Genomic DNA, 16,580 nt, shown 5'->3' on the forward strand with positions numbered 1-16,580 from the left:
GGCCAATCACAGAGCGACACATGTTCTTAATCCCTATATAAGCAGACTGCTATAGGATTGCGGCGTCTTCCTTCCATCTTTTCTTTAACCAAGCTGTGCTCCAATAAAGTGTGATACGAGAAGAATCTTGCGTGTGGCGACTCGTCATTCTGCTGGTCGGAGGCGGCTCGCCGCAAAAGATCAAATGAGATAATCCACAGGGAGTGCCTTAAAGTACTCTGAAGTTCCTGGCATGAGGGAAGAGCCCAGTAAATATTAATTATTCTTAATACTGTAAACATCCATCTTGCTGAATTGTCTTATTTTTAATAGCTTTTTAGTTTCAAGTACAATAATATTATCGTCTACAAGTACTGGTTATTTGCCACCTCCTCCTTTCCACTTTCCATGCCTCTATTTCCATCTCTTTTGTGTCTGTACTGGCCAGCCCCTTCCAAAGCACTAGCAGGCATCTTTGCTTATTTCTTGACTTTACTGGAAATGTTTCTAACTACTCATCCCTGGGCATGAAGCTCGCTGACTTTGGGACAGAGATAGACTCCCTTACTTTGAAGGGCTCTACTAAGGGTTTCCTGTTCTAAGGATTTTTTTCTTTTCTTTTCGTTTTTTTTTGCTGCATTGGGTCTTCGTTGCTGCGCGCGGGCTTTGTCTAGTTGCGGTGAGCGGGGGCTACTCTTTGTTGCGGTGTGCTGGCTTCTCGTTGCGGTGGCTTCTCTTCTTGCAGAGCACGGGCTCTAGGCACGCGGGCTTCAGTAGTTGTGGCACGTGGCTCAGTAGTTGTGCACGGGCTTAGTTACTCCGCGGCATGTGGGATCTTCCCGGACCAGGGCTAGAACCCATGTCCCCTGCAATGGCAGGCGGATTCTTAACCACTGCACCACCAGGGAAGTCCTTGTTCTAAGGATTTTTAATCAAGAATCGATCAATTTTATCAAATACATTTTTAGCAACTAAGGACACAGATGATTGAATGGTTTTTCTCCTTTGGTCAATTAACAAGGTATGCTATTTTAACAGACTGTCTAAAGCAAACAATCCTTATATTTCTGTAATAAATCCAATTTGGTCACAGCATATTTTAATATACTATTTAATAGAGGATAATGTTATCATAGCTACTACATATTCTGTTTTACATATTCTTTATATAAATACATATATAGTTACACATAATTCTTTATCTCATCCACTCTACTTCTAGGAATCTCTACCTCAGACATAACTGTACAAATACACCAAGATTTAGGAACAAGATATTCATTGTTGCATCTACAAGAGAAAATTTAGAAAGAACTTAAATATCCAGTATAGGACTGGCTAAATAAAACATAATAAAACAAATGTCCATGCAATGGAAAACCATGTAGTTGTCAAAAAGGATTCTACAGAACTGTATGTACTGACACGAAAGAAATTAAGTGGGGTGGGGGGTAATAGCTACAAACATGGGGATAGTATGCTTGACCCCATTTTGTTCAAAATTTCTCTATATACATATGTGTCTCTTCACAAATGCTTAGAAAAAATAGTAACGTATGCGTCAAACTTTAAAAAAATTTTTTTTCTTCTAAGAAGGATAATTATTAGAGAGCTTTATTCACTCTAGACTTTTAAAAAACAGACTTTTATAGACATGTTTTATTTTTGTAATTGGAAAAGAAAACAAATATTTAAAAAAATGCTTCTGGGCTTCCCTGGTGGCACAGTGGTTGAGAGTCCGCCTGCCGATGCAGGGGACACGGGTTCGTGCCCCGGTCCGGGAGGATCCCACATGCTGCGGAGTGGCTGGGCCCGTGAGCCATGGCCGCTGAGCCCGCGCGTCCGGAGCCTGTGCTCTGCAACGGGAGAGGCCACAACAGTGAGAGGCCCTTGTACCGCAAAAAAAAAAAAAAAAAAAAAAAAAAAGTGCTGATCTAAGGTTTCTCTGAGTTCAATGTTCTCTATTTCACTCAAGACCTCAGGAATGAGGTGAAAAGCTGATAACTGCCACATTAAAATTCTAAGGCTACGTTAGTCCCTTATAGAATGTGTTTGGAGACAGGACTCTGGGGAGTTTATATAGCGTGGTCTGGCTCAAGAGGAAAAGACCAGATAGTGCTGCTTTTGTTTGGTTCCTGGAAAACTTTCAGCTCCACAAGCATCTATCAGGAGCGCAGAGCCTGGACACTCAGTGTGTCCTGGGGTCGCTGTGGGAAGAACAACCTGAGGTGACCATACTGTTCGCACTGGAACGGACAGGATATCGTGTTCCCCACAGGAGGGTGAGCTGAGGACACAGACCAGGGCTTTCTGACCAAGACCTTTCCCACTGTCTCATCCTTGTGAGAAATGCTTCCTGTAGTGAACTTCATATTTGAGAGCAAATAAAAGGGCCAAGCACTGTCTGATCAGTTAGAATTTTTTTTTTTTTTTTTTTAACCAGAACCATCTCTGTGTTTAAAGACAACCAACCAACTCTGGATTTAGTTCTTTTTTCTTAAATGTCTTACTTTCCGGCCTATCATTAAGAGGCTAGGATACAGGTGAACTCCTAGACCCTACACTAAGTCTGGAAGGGTAGGCTGAAACCTTATTCTAAAGGGTAACTTCATCGTCTTAGCCAGTGATTCTCAAAGGTGGTGCTGGGACCAGCATCCCCTGGGAACTTGGGAGGAATGCAGACTCTCGGGTCCCATCCCAGACCTGCTGGGTCAGAAGCCCTGGGGTGGGGCCCAGCGATCTGCGCTTTCACAAGTCCTCCAGAGACCTGAAGCACGCTCAAGCTTGATAACCGCTGATCTAAAGTTGTGATTCTTCAGGGTTACCTTTATCACACATTAATAAGACCAGTTCCCCCCACACTCAGAGGATTTGCTGGCACGGTGTTGGTGCTTTCATTCCTAGCATGAACATTTAATGAACTCCTAGGCTGCAGAGAATCCCCTTTCCAGTTAGAGGACACGTGACCCTGTGCAGCAGGCCATTCTCAGATATGGGTTTGAACACCTGACTCCAATTATCTATGACAACAAGGACCTGGGTACCCAGGAGGTATGGAACCCATTAACAAATCTGATAATATTTTAGGACTTGCTTTCAACCTCCTCCTTTCACAGTCTTTCCCAGATAAACTAAAAGCACCAACATCCCCTGGATTTCAGTTTTCTTCCCTCTTTGCCTTGGCCAACTCCTGGCAGTGGAGTGGTCCTGCAGAGTAAGGGTTGGGCGGGAAGTCTAGAGAAAGAGACAGCCTGGATCATTCACAAACTAGACCCCCCTCCAGGTGATTTTCAGCAATCATTCATTCCCCTCCTGTTCCAGAAGGAGCTTAAAAAGATGTCTATGTGATAAAAATAACAGGTGATGAAATCAGAGTAAAGGGGGAAACAGATAGACATGATGTTGTTATGCAAAATGCAGATGGTGGGATCTTGTGCATATTTTTAAGAGATGAGCCTAGAACATTTCATCACATGAGAAATCAAGGAAGCTAATGAAGACTCCTTAGGGTCATGTCAAAAGGACTCAGGAGTGAACCTGAATAGGCTCCCACGGGCCAAAGATGAGAAATTACGTTCCTCCTAATGAGGATACACAAATCTGGCTCTAAGCTTACAAGCAGCCAACATAAAGATGGAAACACAATCTGTTCCATGATTTACAAGGCCCTTAAGATAAAAATAAACCAGTTGCTGAGGAAAAACACAAGTATTCCTGGTCTTGAGAGGAATTCCTCCCTTGGATCAGTTTCTGGAGAATCTACACTTGGCTGTTATTTTTAAAGCAATGACAAAAAAAAAAAAAAAGGACAAATCTCAACTTTATCATTATCTCTTAATCCTTATTTCAAAACATACTCTTCTATAACTAAAAGTTATTGAGAGAGCTGTCTAGAAATCTTGCAAAATTGCTACCAAAAAACAAACACACATAAAAACTATCCCAGATCAAACCTGTACATTTGACTCCCCTGCAGCCCTCAACCTGTAAACAATAGTGTCAAGATTCCTCACAAAAATCGCTGGCCAAAAAGAATGCTCAACATCATTAATCATTAGAGAAGTGCAAACCAAAACTACAATGAGGTATCATCTCACACTAGTCAGAATGGCCATCATCAAAAAACCTAGAAACAATAAATGCTGGAGAGGCTGTGGAGAAAAGGGAACCCTCTTGCACTGCTGGTGGGAACGTAAATTGATACAGCCACTATGGAGAACAGTACGGAGGTTCCTTAAAAAACTACAAATAGAATGACCATACGACCCAGCAATCCCACTACTGGGCATACACCCTGAGAAACCCATAATTCAAAAAGAGTCATGTACCACAATGTTCATTGCAGCTCTATTTACAATAGCCAGGACATGGAAGCAACCTAAGGGTCCATCCACAGATGAATGGATAGAGAAGATGTGGTACATATATACAATGGAATATAACTCAGCCATAAAAAGAAACAAAATTGAGTCACTTGTAGTGAGGTGGATGGACCTAGAGTCTGTCATACAGAGTGAAGTAAGTCAGAAAGAGAAAAACAAATACCGTATGCTAACACATATATGGAATCTAAAAAAAAAAAAAAAAGGTAATGAAGAACCTAGGGGCAAGACGGGAATAAAGACACAGACCTACTAGAGAATGGACTTGAGGACACAGGGAGGGGGAAGGGTAAGCTGTGACAAAGTGAGACAGTGGCATGGACACATATACACTACCAAACGTAAAATAGATAGCTAGTGGGAAGTAGCCGCATAGCACAGGGAGATCAGCTCGGTGCTTTGTGACCACCTAGAGGGGTGGGAGAGGGAGAGGGAGAGGGAGGGAGACGCAAGAGGGAAGAGACATGGGGATATATGTATATGTATAGCTGATTCACTTTGTTATAAAGCAGAAAGTAACACACCACTGTAAAGCAATTATACTCCAATAAAGATGTTAAAAAAAAAAAAAACTCGCTGGCCAAAATAATGCCTGCTCCAACCTCGAAGCTGTAACACATACACATGTGGGCACATGCAGGCGTGCATGAATAACCCACACACTGTTGTAAATGTTTCATTCTCACCAACAATGTACTAGGGTTCCCTTTTCTCTACATCCTTGCCAACATTTGTTATTTGTAGACTTTTTGATGATTCTTATGGACTCAGAGGTGCTCTTTCAATCAGTCTTGAATTTACAGATTGGGTCCTGGATCAAATGCTTTTCTGATGGGCTTCTATGAACATAAATGTTTCCAGATGGTACACGATAAGTGTTTACAGCAGATCACTGTGCTCCATCCATCTTACCTTTTATTCATTCAGGGATATCACTACAGTTATTTAGTTCAAAATCATGTTCCCTGCTATATTAATGACAGTATTAGTTACCCTGGTCAGACAAAATCTGGTCCCCAAATTTGTAGAAATTCTAAGCTATAATTCTCAGCCCCCAGCCTTCCACACATCTGTATGTCTACGTATATGTATGAGCAAACATGTTTATGTCTTACATAATTTACGCCTTTGCTATTAAAATACTAATGTTTGTTATAAAAATGCAGTCAGTAAATGCAGATATGATGTAGACACCCTGTATGTAATATTTACTAGTAAGCACTATGTGCTTTCCAGACATCAATTCAGTTTATCCTCATAACTCTCCTCCAGTGTATGTACCTTTATTTTCTCCATTTTGCAGATAAGAAAACCGAGTCACAGAGAAGAAAAGCAACTTACCAAAGAACTCATCAGTAAGTGGAAGGGCCAGGACTGGACCTTAGTCTAGCTCCAGTAGCTAGCTACTAGCTACTCCAGTAGCTAGTAGCTACTAGCTACTCCACTAGCTCCAGTCTAGTGTCCATGTGCTCTCAATCACCAAGCTATTTTTACCTCTCTACACACTGGAACTCACAGTATTTAATAGCTACTGTGGACACGTACATAGATTTTAAAGTTTCTATCGGTACAAAACTGCTTAAAAAAGCAAAACAGAGCTGTCAAGTAAAAGCCCTATAGTCTTGAGTTCGAATTGGAAGTGTATATAAACTCAGTGTATGTATTTAATCACTAAACAGTAGCAAAACTAAAAAACCTACACATACCTCTTGGCTCTTTCTACTGAAATGGCCTAGAAAAATGAGCACCCCCAGCACCCAGAGAATGTTTTCTAAATATTTCTTCCCCCAATAAAAATACGAGAAATCAAGAACTAGGATCATGTCAAAAGGACTCAGGAGACAATGTGAATAGGTGCCCACTGGCCAAAGACGAGGCATACATTTCTCCTCTTGGTGGTACAAAACACCACCTAGGAGGTAATTTTGAAAGAAAGAAACAATCTGATTCTGATCAAGCCTTTAGATCTAACCAATTTACACGACACAGGGCAGAAGAACCTGTTAAACAATACCACAGGAAAGGTAGCAGCAAACTTCAGACCATGAGAAACTCTACAGGACATACAACCATTTAACCCCATTTCTTTAATAAAAACTGTTTCAAGAAAGAGTGAGATAAAAGGGGGTTATGGGGATCTGTAAAGGGCAGACCTATAGAAAAAAGAAACCCTGGGCCCTGGGGGTGAAAATCCCACATTCAACTTTTCAGTCTGTGTATCAGGGATTCCTTTCTGTAGGCTGTCTAGTATAAGGCAATGAAAACGAGAGGTGCTTAAAAGCCATATTCTGTTAACAACTTGCCCACTTCTCCTTGGACATCTGTGCATCACTCACCGCTCCTCCATGAGTTCCCGGATGGAGGCTACCGTGGGGCCAGATCCCAGATGAGTGTAATACGGACCTTCATCTTTCTCCACTATTTGTTCTGCAGAAATACAAAGTAAACATTATTTGGAGACATCAATTCATTAATATTAATTTAGGAAGGCAAACCATCAATAGGAAAATTAATGGCATAGTACAAAACAGGAAATTCAATGGCTTATACACATGTGGAAATATGTTCACCCCCATTAGAAATCAGGAAATACAAATTAAAATCACAATGAAACACCATTACACACAGACCAAATTGGCAAAAATTTAGAAATCTGATAAAACTATGCATTATCAAGACTGAGGCTTAACCACTCTGGAATTTAGTTTATCATTATACATAATCTAGACCAGAGGTCAGCAAACCACTCCACTCCTAGATACAGACCCAAACAAGCTGAAAACAAGGACTCAAACAACACCTGTATGCAGTGTTCATTGCAGCATTATTACAAGAGCCAAAAGGTGAAAACAACACAAGTGTCCATCAACAGATGAACAAAATGTGGTATATCCATACAGCAGAATATTATTCGACCATAAGAAGGATTTATTCTGATACGTGCTATAACACGGATAAACCTGGAAAATGTTAGGCTAAGTGAAATAAGCCAGACACAAGAGGACAAATATTGTATGATTCCACTTACAGGATATATCTAGAATAGGTAAATTCATAGAGGTAAAAATTAGATTAGAGGTTACCAACCGCTGGGAGGAGTGGGGAATGGGGACTTATTACTTAATAGGTAGAGTTTCTGTTTAGTGTTGAAACAGTTTTAGAAATAGTGGTGATGGTTGCACAATATTGTGAATGTAATTAATGCCACTAAACTATACACTAAATAATGGTTAAAATGGCAAATTTTATATTATGTATGTTTTACCACAATTCAAAAAAGAGAAAGGAATAAGTACTGATACATGCTACAATGTGGGCGAACCTTCAAAAACATTACAATAAGTGAAAAAGTCAGACACAAAATATCACATATATCGCGTGATTCCATTCATATGAAATAATCCAGGATAGGTAAAGCCATAGAAGCAGAAAGCAGAATGATGGTTGCCAGAGGCTGGGAGGAGGGAGGAATGGAGAGTTACTACTTAATGGGTATAGGATTTTATTTTAGAATGATGAAAGTGTTTTGGAACTAGATAGAGGTGATTATTTCACAATATTGTGAATGTACTAAATGTCAGTGAATTGTACACTTTAAAATGATTAATTTGGGGGGGGGGACCTTCAAGATGGCAGATGAGTAAGACATGGAGATCACTTTCCTCCCAACAAATACATCAGAAATACACCTACACGTGGAACAACTCCTACAGAACACCTACTGAACACTGGCAGAAGACCTCAGACCCCCCAAAAGGCAGGAAACTCCCCACATACCTGGGTAGGGCAAAAGGAAAAAGAAAAAACGAAGACAAAAGAATAGGGACAAAAGAACGTGCACCTCTGGGAGGGAGCTGGGAAGGAGGAAAAGTTTCCACACACTAGGAAGCCCCTTCACTGGAGGAGACGGGGGTAGGCGGAGGGAAGCTTTGGAGCCACGGAGGAAAGCGCAGTCACCGGGGTGCGGAGGGCAAAGCGGAGAGATTCCCGCACAGAGGATCGGTGCCAACCAGCACTCACCAGCCTGAGAGGCTTGTCTGCTCACCCGCAGGGGCGGGCGGGGGCTGGGAGCTGAGGCTCGGGGCTTCGGAGGTCAGACCCCAGGGAGAGGACTTGGCTGGGTTGGCTGCGTGAACACAGCCTGAAGAAGAAGGGGGCTAGTGCGCCACAGCTAGCCGGGAGGGAGTTTGGGAAAAAGTCTGGACCTGCTGAAGAGGCAAGAGACCATCCTTTCAGCGTGCACGAGGAGAGAGCATTCCTCCCCAGTGTGCCCACAGAAAGGCAGAGCACCGCCTAAGCAAGCTCCAGAGACGGGCATGAGCCGCGGCTATCAGTTCAGACCCCACAGACAGGCATGAAACACTAAGGCTGCTGTTGCAGCCACCAAGAATCCCGTGTGCGAGCACAGGTCACTATCCACACACCCCCAGGAGCCTGTGCAGCCCGCCACTGCCAGGGTCCCGAGATACAGGGACAACTTCCCTGGGAGAACAGACGGCGCACCTCAGGCTGTTGCAATGTCACGCCGGTCTCTGCCGCTGGAGGCTCACCCTGCATTCCAGTTATGACTACTGTACCCCTCCCTCCCCCCGACCTGAGTGAGCAAGAGTGCCCTAATCAGCTGCTACTTTAACCCCCTCCTGTCTGGCCGGGAACAGATGCCTGAGGGTGACCTACACAGAGAGGTGGGCCAAAACCAAAGCTGAACCCCAGCAGCTGTGTGAACAAAGAAGAGAAAGGGAAATCTCTCTATGCAGCCCAAGGAGCAGCATATTAAATCCCCACAATCAACTTGATGAACCATGCCTCTGTGGAATACCTGACTAGACAACGAATGTTCCCAAAATCGAGGGAGCGGACTTTGGGAGCAACAGTAGACTTGGGGATTGCTGTTTGCAATTGATTTGTTTCTGATTTTTTTTTTTTTGCGGTGCACGGGCCTCTCACTGTTGTGGCCTCTCCCGTTGCGGAGCACAGGCTCCGGGTGCGCAGGCTCAGCGGCCATGGCTCACGGGCCCAGCCGCTCCATGGCATGTGGGATCTTCCCGGACCGGGGCACGAACCCGTGTCCCCTGCATCGGCGGGTGGACTCTTAACCACTGCGCCACCAGGGAAGCCCTGTTTCTGATTTTTATATTTATTTTAGTTTTTAGTGCTTGTTATCATTGGTGGATTTATTAGTTTGGTTGCTCTCTTCTTTTATTTTTATTAATTATTTTTTCATTTTATTATTGTATTAATTTATTTTTTTTTCTTCCTTTTTTCTTCTTCCTTTTCTTCTGAGCCGTGTGGCTGACAGGGTCTTGGTGCTCCAGCCGGGTGCCAAGCCTGAGCCACCGAGGTGGGAGAGCTAAGTCCAGGACATTGGACCACCAGAGACCTCCCGGCCCCATGTAATATCAATTGGTGAGAGCTCTCGCAGAGATCTCCAGCTCAACACTAAGACCCAGCTCCACCCAACGGCCAGCAAGCTCCAGTGCTGGACGCCCCATACCAAACAACTAGCAAGAGAGGAACACAACCCCACCCATTAGCAGAGAGGCTGCCTAAAATCATACTAGGGTCACAGACACCCCAAAACGCACCACCAGACACAGCCCTGCCCACCAGAAAGACAAGATCCAGCCCCACCCACCAGAACACAGGCACCAGTCCCCTTCACCAGGAAGCCTACCAGAACACAGGCACCAGTCCCCACTACCCACCAGAACACAGGCACCAGTCCCCACTACCAGGAAGCCTACACAAGCCACTGACCAAACCTCACTCACTGGGGGCAGACACCAAAAACAACGGGAACTACAAACTTGCAGCCTGCGAAAAGGAGACCCCAAACACAGTAAGTTTAAAAAAATGAGAAGACAGAGAAATATGCAGATCAAGGAGCAAGGTAAAAACCCACCAGACCAAACAAATGAAGAGGAAATAGGCAGTCTACCTGAAAAAGAATTCAGAGTAATGATAGTAAAGATGATCCAAAATCTTGGAAATAGAATGGAGAAAATACAAGAAAAGTTTAACAAGGACCTAGAAGAACTAAAAAGCAAACAAACAATGATGACCAACACAATAAATGCAATTTAAAATTCTCCAGAAGGCATCAATAACAGAATAACTGAGGCAGAAAAACAGGTAAGTGACCTGGAAGATAAAACAGTGGAAATAACTACCACAGAGCAGAATAAAGAAAAAAGAATTGAGGACCGTCTCTGAGACCTCTGGGACATTAAATGTACCAACATTTGAATTACAGGGGTCCCAGAAGAAGAAGAGAAAAAGAAAGGGACTGAGAAAATATTTGAAGAGATTATAGTTGAAAACTTCCCTAATAGGGGAAAGGAAATAGTCAATCAAGTCCAAGAAGCACAGACAGTCCCATATGGGATAAATCCAAGGAGAAACATGCCAAGACACATATTAATCAAAAACTAAAAACAAAGTTATTTAATTTAACAAAAATTAAATACAAAGAAAAATATTAAAACCAGCAAAAATATTAAAAGCAACAAATAACATACAAAGGAATCCCCATAAGGTTAACAGCTGATCTTTCAGCAGAAACTCTGCAAGCCAGAAGGGAGTGGCAGGACATATTTAAAGTGATGAAAGGGAAAAACCTACAACCAAGATTACTCTAGCCAGTAAGGATCTCATTCAGATTTGACAGAGAAATTAAAACCCTTACAGACAAGCAAAAGTTAAGAGAATTCAGCACCACCAAACCAGCTTTACAACAAATGCTAAAGGAACTTCTCTAGGCAGGAAACACAAGAGAAGGAAAAGACCTACAAAAACAAACCAAACCAATTAAGAAAATGGTAATAGGAACATATATATCAATAATTACCTTAAATGTAAATGGATTAAATGCTCCAACAAAAGACACAAACTGGCTGAATGGATACAAAAACAAGACCCATATATATGCTGTCTACAAGAAACCCACGTCAGACCTAGGGACACATACAGACTGAAAGTGAGGGGATGGAAAAAGATACTCCATGCAAATGAAAAACAAAAGAAAGTTGGAGCAGCAATTCTTATATCAGACAAAATAGACTTTAAAATAAAGATTATCACAAGAGACAAAGAAGGACACTACATAATGATCAAGGGACCAATCCAAGAAGAAGATATAACAATTTTAAGTATTTATGCACCCAGCATAGGAGCACCTCAATACATAAGGCAAATGCTAACAGACATAAAAGGGGAAATCGACAGTAACACAATAATAGTATGGAACTTTAACACCCCACTTTCACCAAAAGACAGATCATCCAAAATGAAAATGAATAAGGAAACACAAGCTTTAAATGACACATTAGACGAGATGGATTTATCTGATATTTATAGGACATTCCATCCAAAAACAACAGAATACACTTTCTTCTCAAGTGCTCATGGAACATTTGCCAGGATAGATCATATCTTGCGTCACAATCAAGCCTCAGTAAATTTAAGAAAATTGAAATTGTATCAAGTATCTTTTCCGTTCACAACACTATGACATTAGATATCAATTACAGGAAAAAACTGTAAAAAATAAAAACACATGGAGGCTAAACAATACATTACTAAATAACCAAGAGATCACTGAAGAAATCAAAGAGGAAATCAAAAAATACCTAAAAAAAATGATAATAAAAACACGACGACTCAGAAAGAGAAAAACAAGTACCATATGCTAACACATATATATGGAATCTAAAAAAAAAAAAAGGTTCTGAAGAACCCAGGGGCAGGACAGGAATAAAGATGCAGACCTACTAGTGAATGCACTTGAGGACACAGGGAGGGGGAAGGGTAAGCTGGGACGAAGCGAGAGAATGGCATGAACATATATACACTACCAAATGTAAAATAGCTAGCCAGTGGGAAGCAGCTGCATAGCACAGGGAGATCAGCTCGGTGCTTTGTGACCACCTAGAGGGGAGGGATAGGGAGGGTGGGAGGGAGACGTAGAGGGAGGAGATATGGGGATATATGTATATGTATAGTTGATTCACTTTGTTATAGGGCAGAAACTAACACACCACTGTAAAGCAATTATACTCCAATAAAGGTGTTAAAAAAAAAAAGCACAAAACACGATGACCCAAAACGTATAGGATGCAGCAAAAGCAGTTCTAAGAGGAACTTTACAGCAATACAATCATATCTCAAGAAACAAGAAAAATCTCAAATAAACAACCTAACCTTACCCCTAAAGCAATCAGAGAAAGAAGAACAAAAATACCCCAAAGTTAGCAGAAGGAAAGAAATCATAAAGATCAGATCAAAAATAAATGAAAAAGAAATGAAGGAAACAATAGCAAAGATCAATAAAACTAAAAGCTGGTTCTTGGAGAAGATAAAATTGATAAACCATTAGCCAGACTCATCAAGAAAAAATGGGAGAAGACTCAAATCAATAGAATTAGAGGGGCTTCCATGGTGACACAGTGGTTGAGAGTCTGCCTGCCGATGCAGGAGACACAGGTTTGTGCCCCGGTCCAGGAAAATCCCACATGCCACGGAGCGGCTGGGCCCGTGAGCCATGGTCGCTGAGGCTGCGTGTCCGGAGCCTGTGCTCCGCAGCAGGAGAGGCCACAACAGTGAGAGGCCGGCGTACAGCAAAAAAAAAAAAAAAAAAAAAAAAAAAAAAAAAAAAAAAAAAAAAGAATTAGAAAGCAAAAAGGAGAAGTAACAACTAACACTGCAGAAATACAAAGGATCATGAGTGATTATTACAAGCAACTATATATGCCAATAAAATGGACAACCTGGATGAAATGCACAAATTCTTAGAAAAGAACAACCTTCTGAGACTGAACCAGGAAGAAATAGAAAATATAAACAGACCAATCACAAGCACTGAAATTGAGACTGTGATTAAAAATCTGCCAAAAAGCAAAAGCCCAGGACCAGATGGCTTCACAGGTGAATTCTATCAAACATTTAGAGAAGAGCTAACACCTATCTTTCTCAAACTCTTCCAAAACATAGCAGAGGAACACTCCCAAACTCATTCTATGAGGCCACCATCACCCTGATACCAAAACCAGACAAAGATGTCACAAAGAAAGAAAACTAGAGGCCAGTATCACTGATGAACGTAAGATGAAAAAATCCTCAACAGATTATAGCAAACAGAATCCAAGAGCACATTAAAAATATCATACACCATGATGAAGTGGAGTTTAGCCCAGGAATGCAAGGATTCTTCAATATACACGAATGAATGTGATACACCATATTAACAAACTGAAGGATAAAAACCATATGATCATCTTAATAGATGCAGAGAAAGCTTTCGACAAAGTTCAACACTGATTTATGATATAAACCCTGCAGAAAGTAGGCATGGAGGGAACTTACCTCAACATAATAAAGGCCATATATGACAAACCCACAGCCAACATCATTCTCAATAGTGAAAAACTGAAACCATTTCCTCTAAGATCAGGAACAAGACAAGGTTGTCCACTCTCACCACTATTATTCAACATAGTTTTGGAAGTTTTAGCCACAGCAATCAGAGAAGAAAAAGAAATAAAAGGAATCCAAATCGGAAAAGAAGTAAAGCTGTCACTGTTTGCAGATGACATGACACTGTACATAGAGAATCCTAAAGATGCTACCAGAAAACTACTAGAGCTAATCAATGAATTTGGTAAAATAGCAGGATAGAAAATTAATGCACAGAAATCTCTGGCATTCCTATACACTAATGATGAAAAATCTGAAAGAGAAATTAAGAAAACATTCCCATTTACCACTGTAACAAAAAGAATAAAATACCTAGGAATAAACCTACCTAAGGAGACAAAAGACCTGTATACAGACAACTATAAGACACTGATGAAAGAAATTAAAGATGAAACAAACAGATGGAGAGATATACCATGTTCTTGGATTGGAAGAATCAACATTGTGTAAATGACTATACTACACAAAGCAATCTATAGGTTCAATGCAATCCCTACCAAACTACCAATGGCATTTTTCACAGAACGAGAAGAAAAAGTTTCACAATTTGTATGGAAACACAAAAGACCCTGAATAGCAAAGCAATCTTGAGAAAGAAAAACGGAGCTGGGGGAATCAGGCTCCCAGACTTCAGACTATACTACAAAGCTACAGTAATCAAGACAGTGTGGTACTGGCACAAAAACAGAAATATAGATCAAGGGAACAGGATAGAAAGCCCAGACATAAACCCACATACATATGGTCACCTTATCTTTGATAACAGAGGCAAGAATATACAATGGAGAAAAGACAGTGTCTTCAATAAGTGGTGCTGGGAAAACTGGACAGCTACATGTAAAAGAATGAAATTAGAACACTCCCTAACACCATACACAAAAATAAACTCAAAATGGATTAAAGACCTAAATATAAGGTCAGACACTATCAAACTCTTAGAGGAAAACATAGGCAGGACACTCCTTGACATAAATCATAGCTAGGTCCCTTTTGATCCACCTCCTAGAGAAATGGAAATAAAAACAAACAAATGGGACCTAATGAAACTTAAAAGCTTTTGCACAGCAAAGGAAACCATAAATAAGACAAAAAGACAACCCTCAGAATGGGAGAAAATATTTGCAAACGAAGTGACTGACAAAGGATTAATCTCCCAAATATACAAGCAGCTCATGCAGCTCAATATCGAAAAAACAAACAACTCAATCCAAAACTGGTCAGAAGACCTAAATAGACATTTCTCCAAAGAAGATATACAGATTGCCAACAAACACATGAAAGGATGCTCAATATCACTAATCACTAGAGAAATGCAAATCAAAACCACAATGAGGGGCCTGACTTCACTGGTGGCACAGTGGTTAAGAATCCACCTGCCAGTGCAGGGGACATGGGTTCAAACCCTGGTCCGGGAAGATCTCCCATGTCGTGGAGAGGCTATGCCCATGTGCTGCAACTACTGAAGCCGTGTGCCCTAGAGCCCGCAAGCCACAACTACTGAGCCCATGCACCGCAACTACTGAAGCCCGCACAACTAGAGCCTGTGCTCCACAACAAGAGAAGCCACCGCAATGAGAAGCCTGTGCGCCGCAACGAGAAGCCCCCACTCAATGCAACTAGAGAAAGCCTGTACGCAGCAATGAAGACCCAATGCAGCCAAAAATAAATAAATACATTTATAAAAACAAACACACAAACCACCATGAGGTATCACCTCACACCAGTCAGAATGGCCATCATCAAAAAATCTACAAACAATAATTGCTGGAGAGGGTGTGGAGAAAAGGGAACCCTCTTGCACTGTTGGTGGGAATGTAAATTGATACAGCCACTATGGAGAACAGTATGGAGGTTCCTTAAAGAAACTGACCCAGCAATCCCACTACTGGGAACATACCCTGAGAAAACCATAATTCAAAACGAGTCATGTAACACAATTTTGACTGCAGCACTATTTACAATAGCCAGGACATGGAAGCAACTTAAGTGTCCATCCACAGATGAATGGATAAAGAAGATGTGGCACATATATACAATGGAATATTACTCAGCCATAAAAAGAAACAAAATTGAGTTATTTGTAGTGAGGTAGATGGACCTAGAGTCTGTCATACAGAGTGAAGTAAGTCAGAATGAGAAAAACAAATACCGTATGCTAATACATATATATGGAATCTAAGAAAAAAATCGTTCTGATGAACCTAGGGGCAGGACAGGAATAAAGACGCAGACGTAGAGAATGGACTTGAAGACACGGGGAGGGGGAAGGGTAAGCTGGGACAAAGTGAGAGAGTGGCATGGACATATATACACTACCAAATGTAAAATAGATAGCTAGTGGGAAGCAGCCGCATAGCAGAGGGAGATCAGTTCGGTGCTTTGTGACCACCTAGAGGGGAGGAATAGGGAGGGTGGGAGGGAGACGCAAGAGGGAGGGGATATGGGGATATATGTATACATATAGCTGATTCACTTTGTTACAGAGCAGAAACTAAGACAACATTGTAAAGCAATTATACTCCAATAAGGATGTTAAAAATAAATAAATTTTATGTTATGTGAAGTTCTCCACAATTAAAAGAAACTATTGACTCACACAACAACATGGATGATTTTTAAATGAGTTTTTCTAAGTGAAAGAAATGAGACTTAAAAGACGATGTAATAGTAACTCTGGAAAATACTACATTGACTGGATACTATAAGGCTACAAACAAAAAGAACTTTACACAAATACTGTACTACAGT

At 41.3% G+C, this 16,580-nt stretch overlaps 1 protein-coding gene across 11 annotated transcripts in view; it reads right to left on the minus strand.

The window, feature by feature from the left end:
- TET3 (tet methylcytosine dioxygenase 3) overlaps positions 1–16,580 on the minus strand; it is a 117,771-nt gene that overhangs the window by 26,377 nt on the left and 74,814 nt on the right. For all 11 annotated transcript variants that reach the window (XM_033838168.2, XM_033838169.2, XM_033838170.1 and 8 more), the window contains one exon: positions 6,698–6,788. In XM_033838168.2, coding sequence (XP_033694059.1) covers positions 6,698–6,788 — 91 coding nt within the window. The remainder of the gene's footprint in view (positions 1–6,697; positions 6,789–16,580) is intronic.

Source organism: Tursiops truncatus, chromosome 14, assembly GCF_011762595.2.
Source record: "Tursiops truncatus isolate mTurTru1 chromosome 14, mTurTru1.mat.Y, whole genome shotgun sequence".
NCBI lineage: Eukaryota > Metazoa > Chordata > Mammalia > Artiodactyla > Delphinidae > Tursiops > Tursiops truncatus.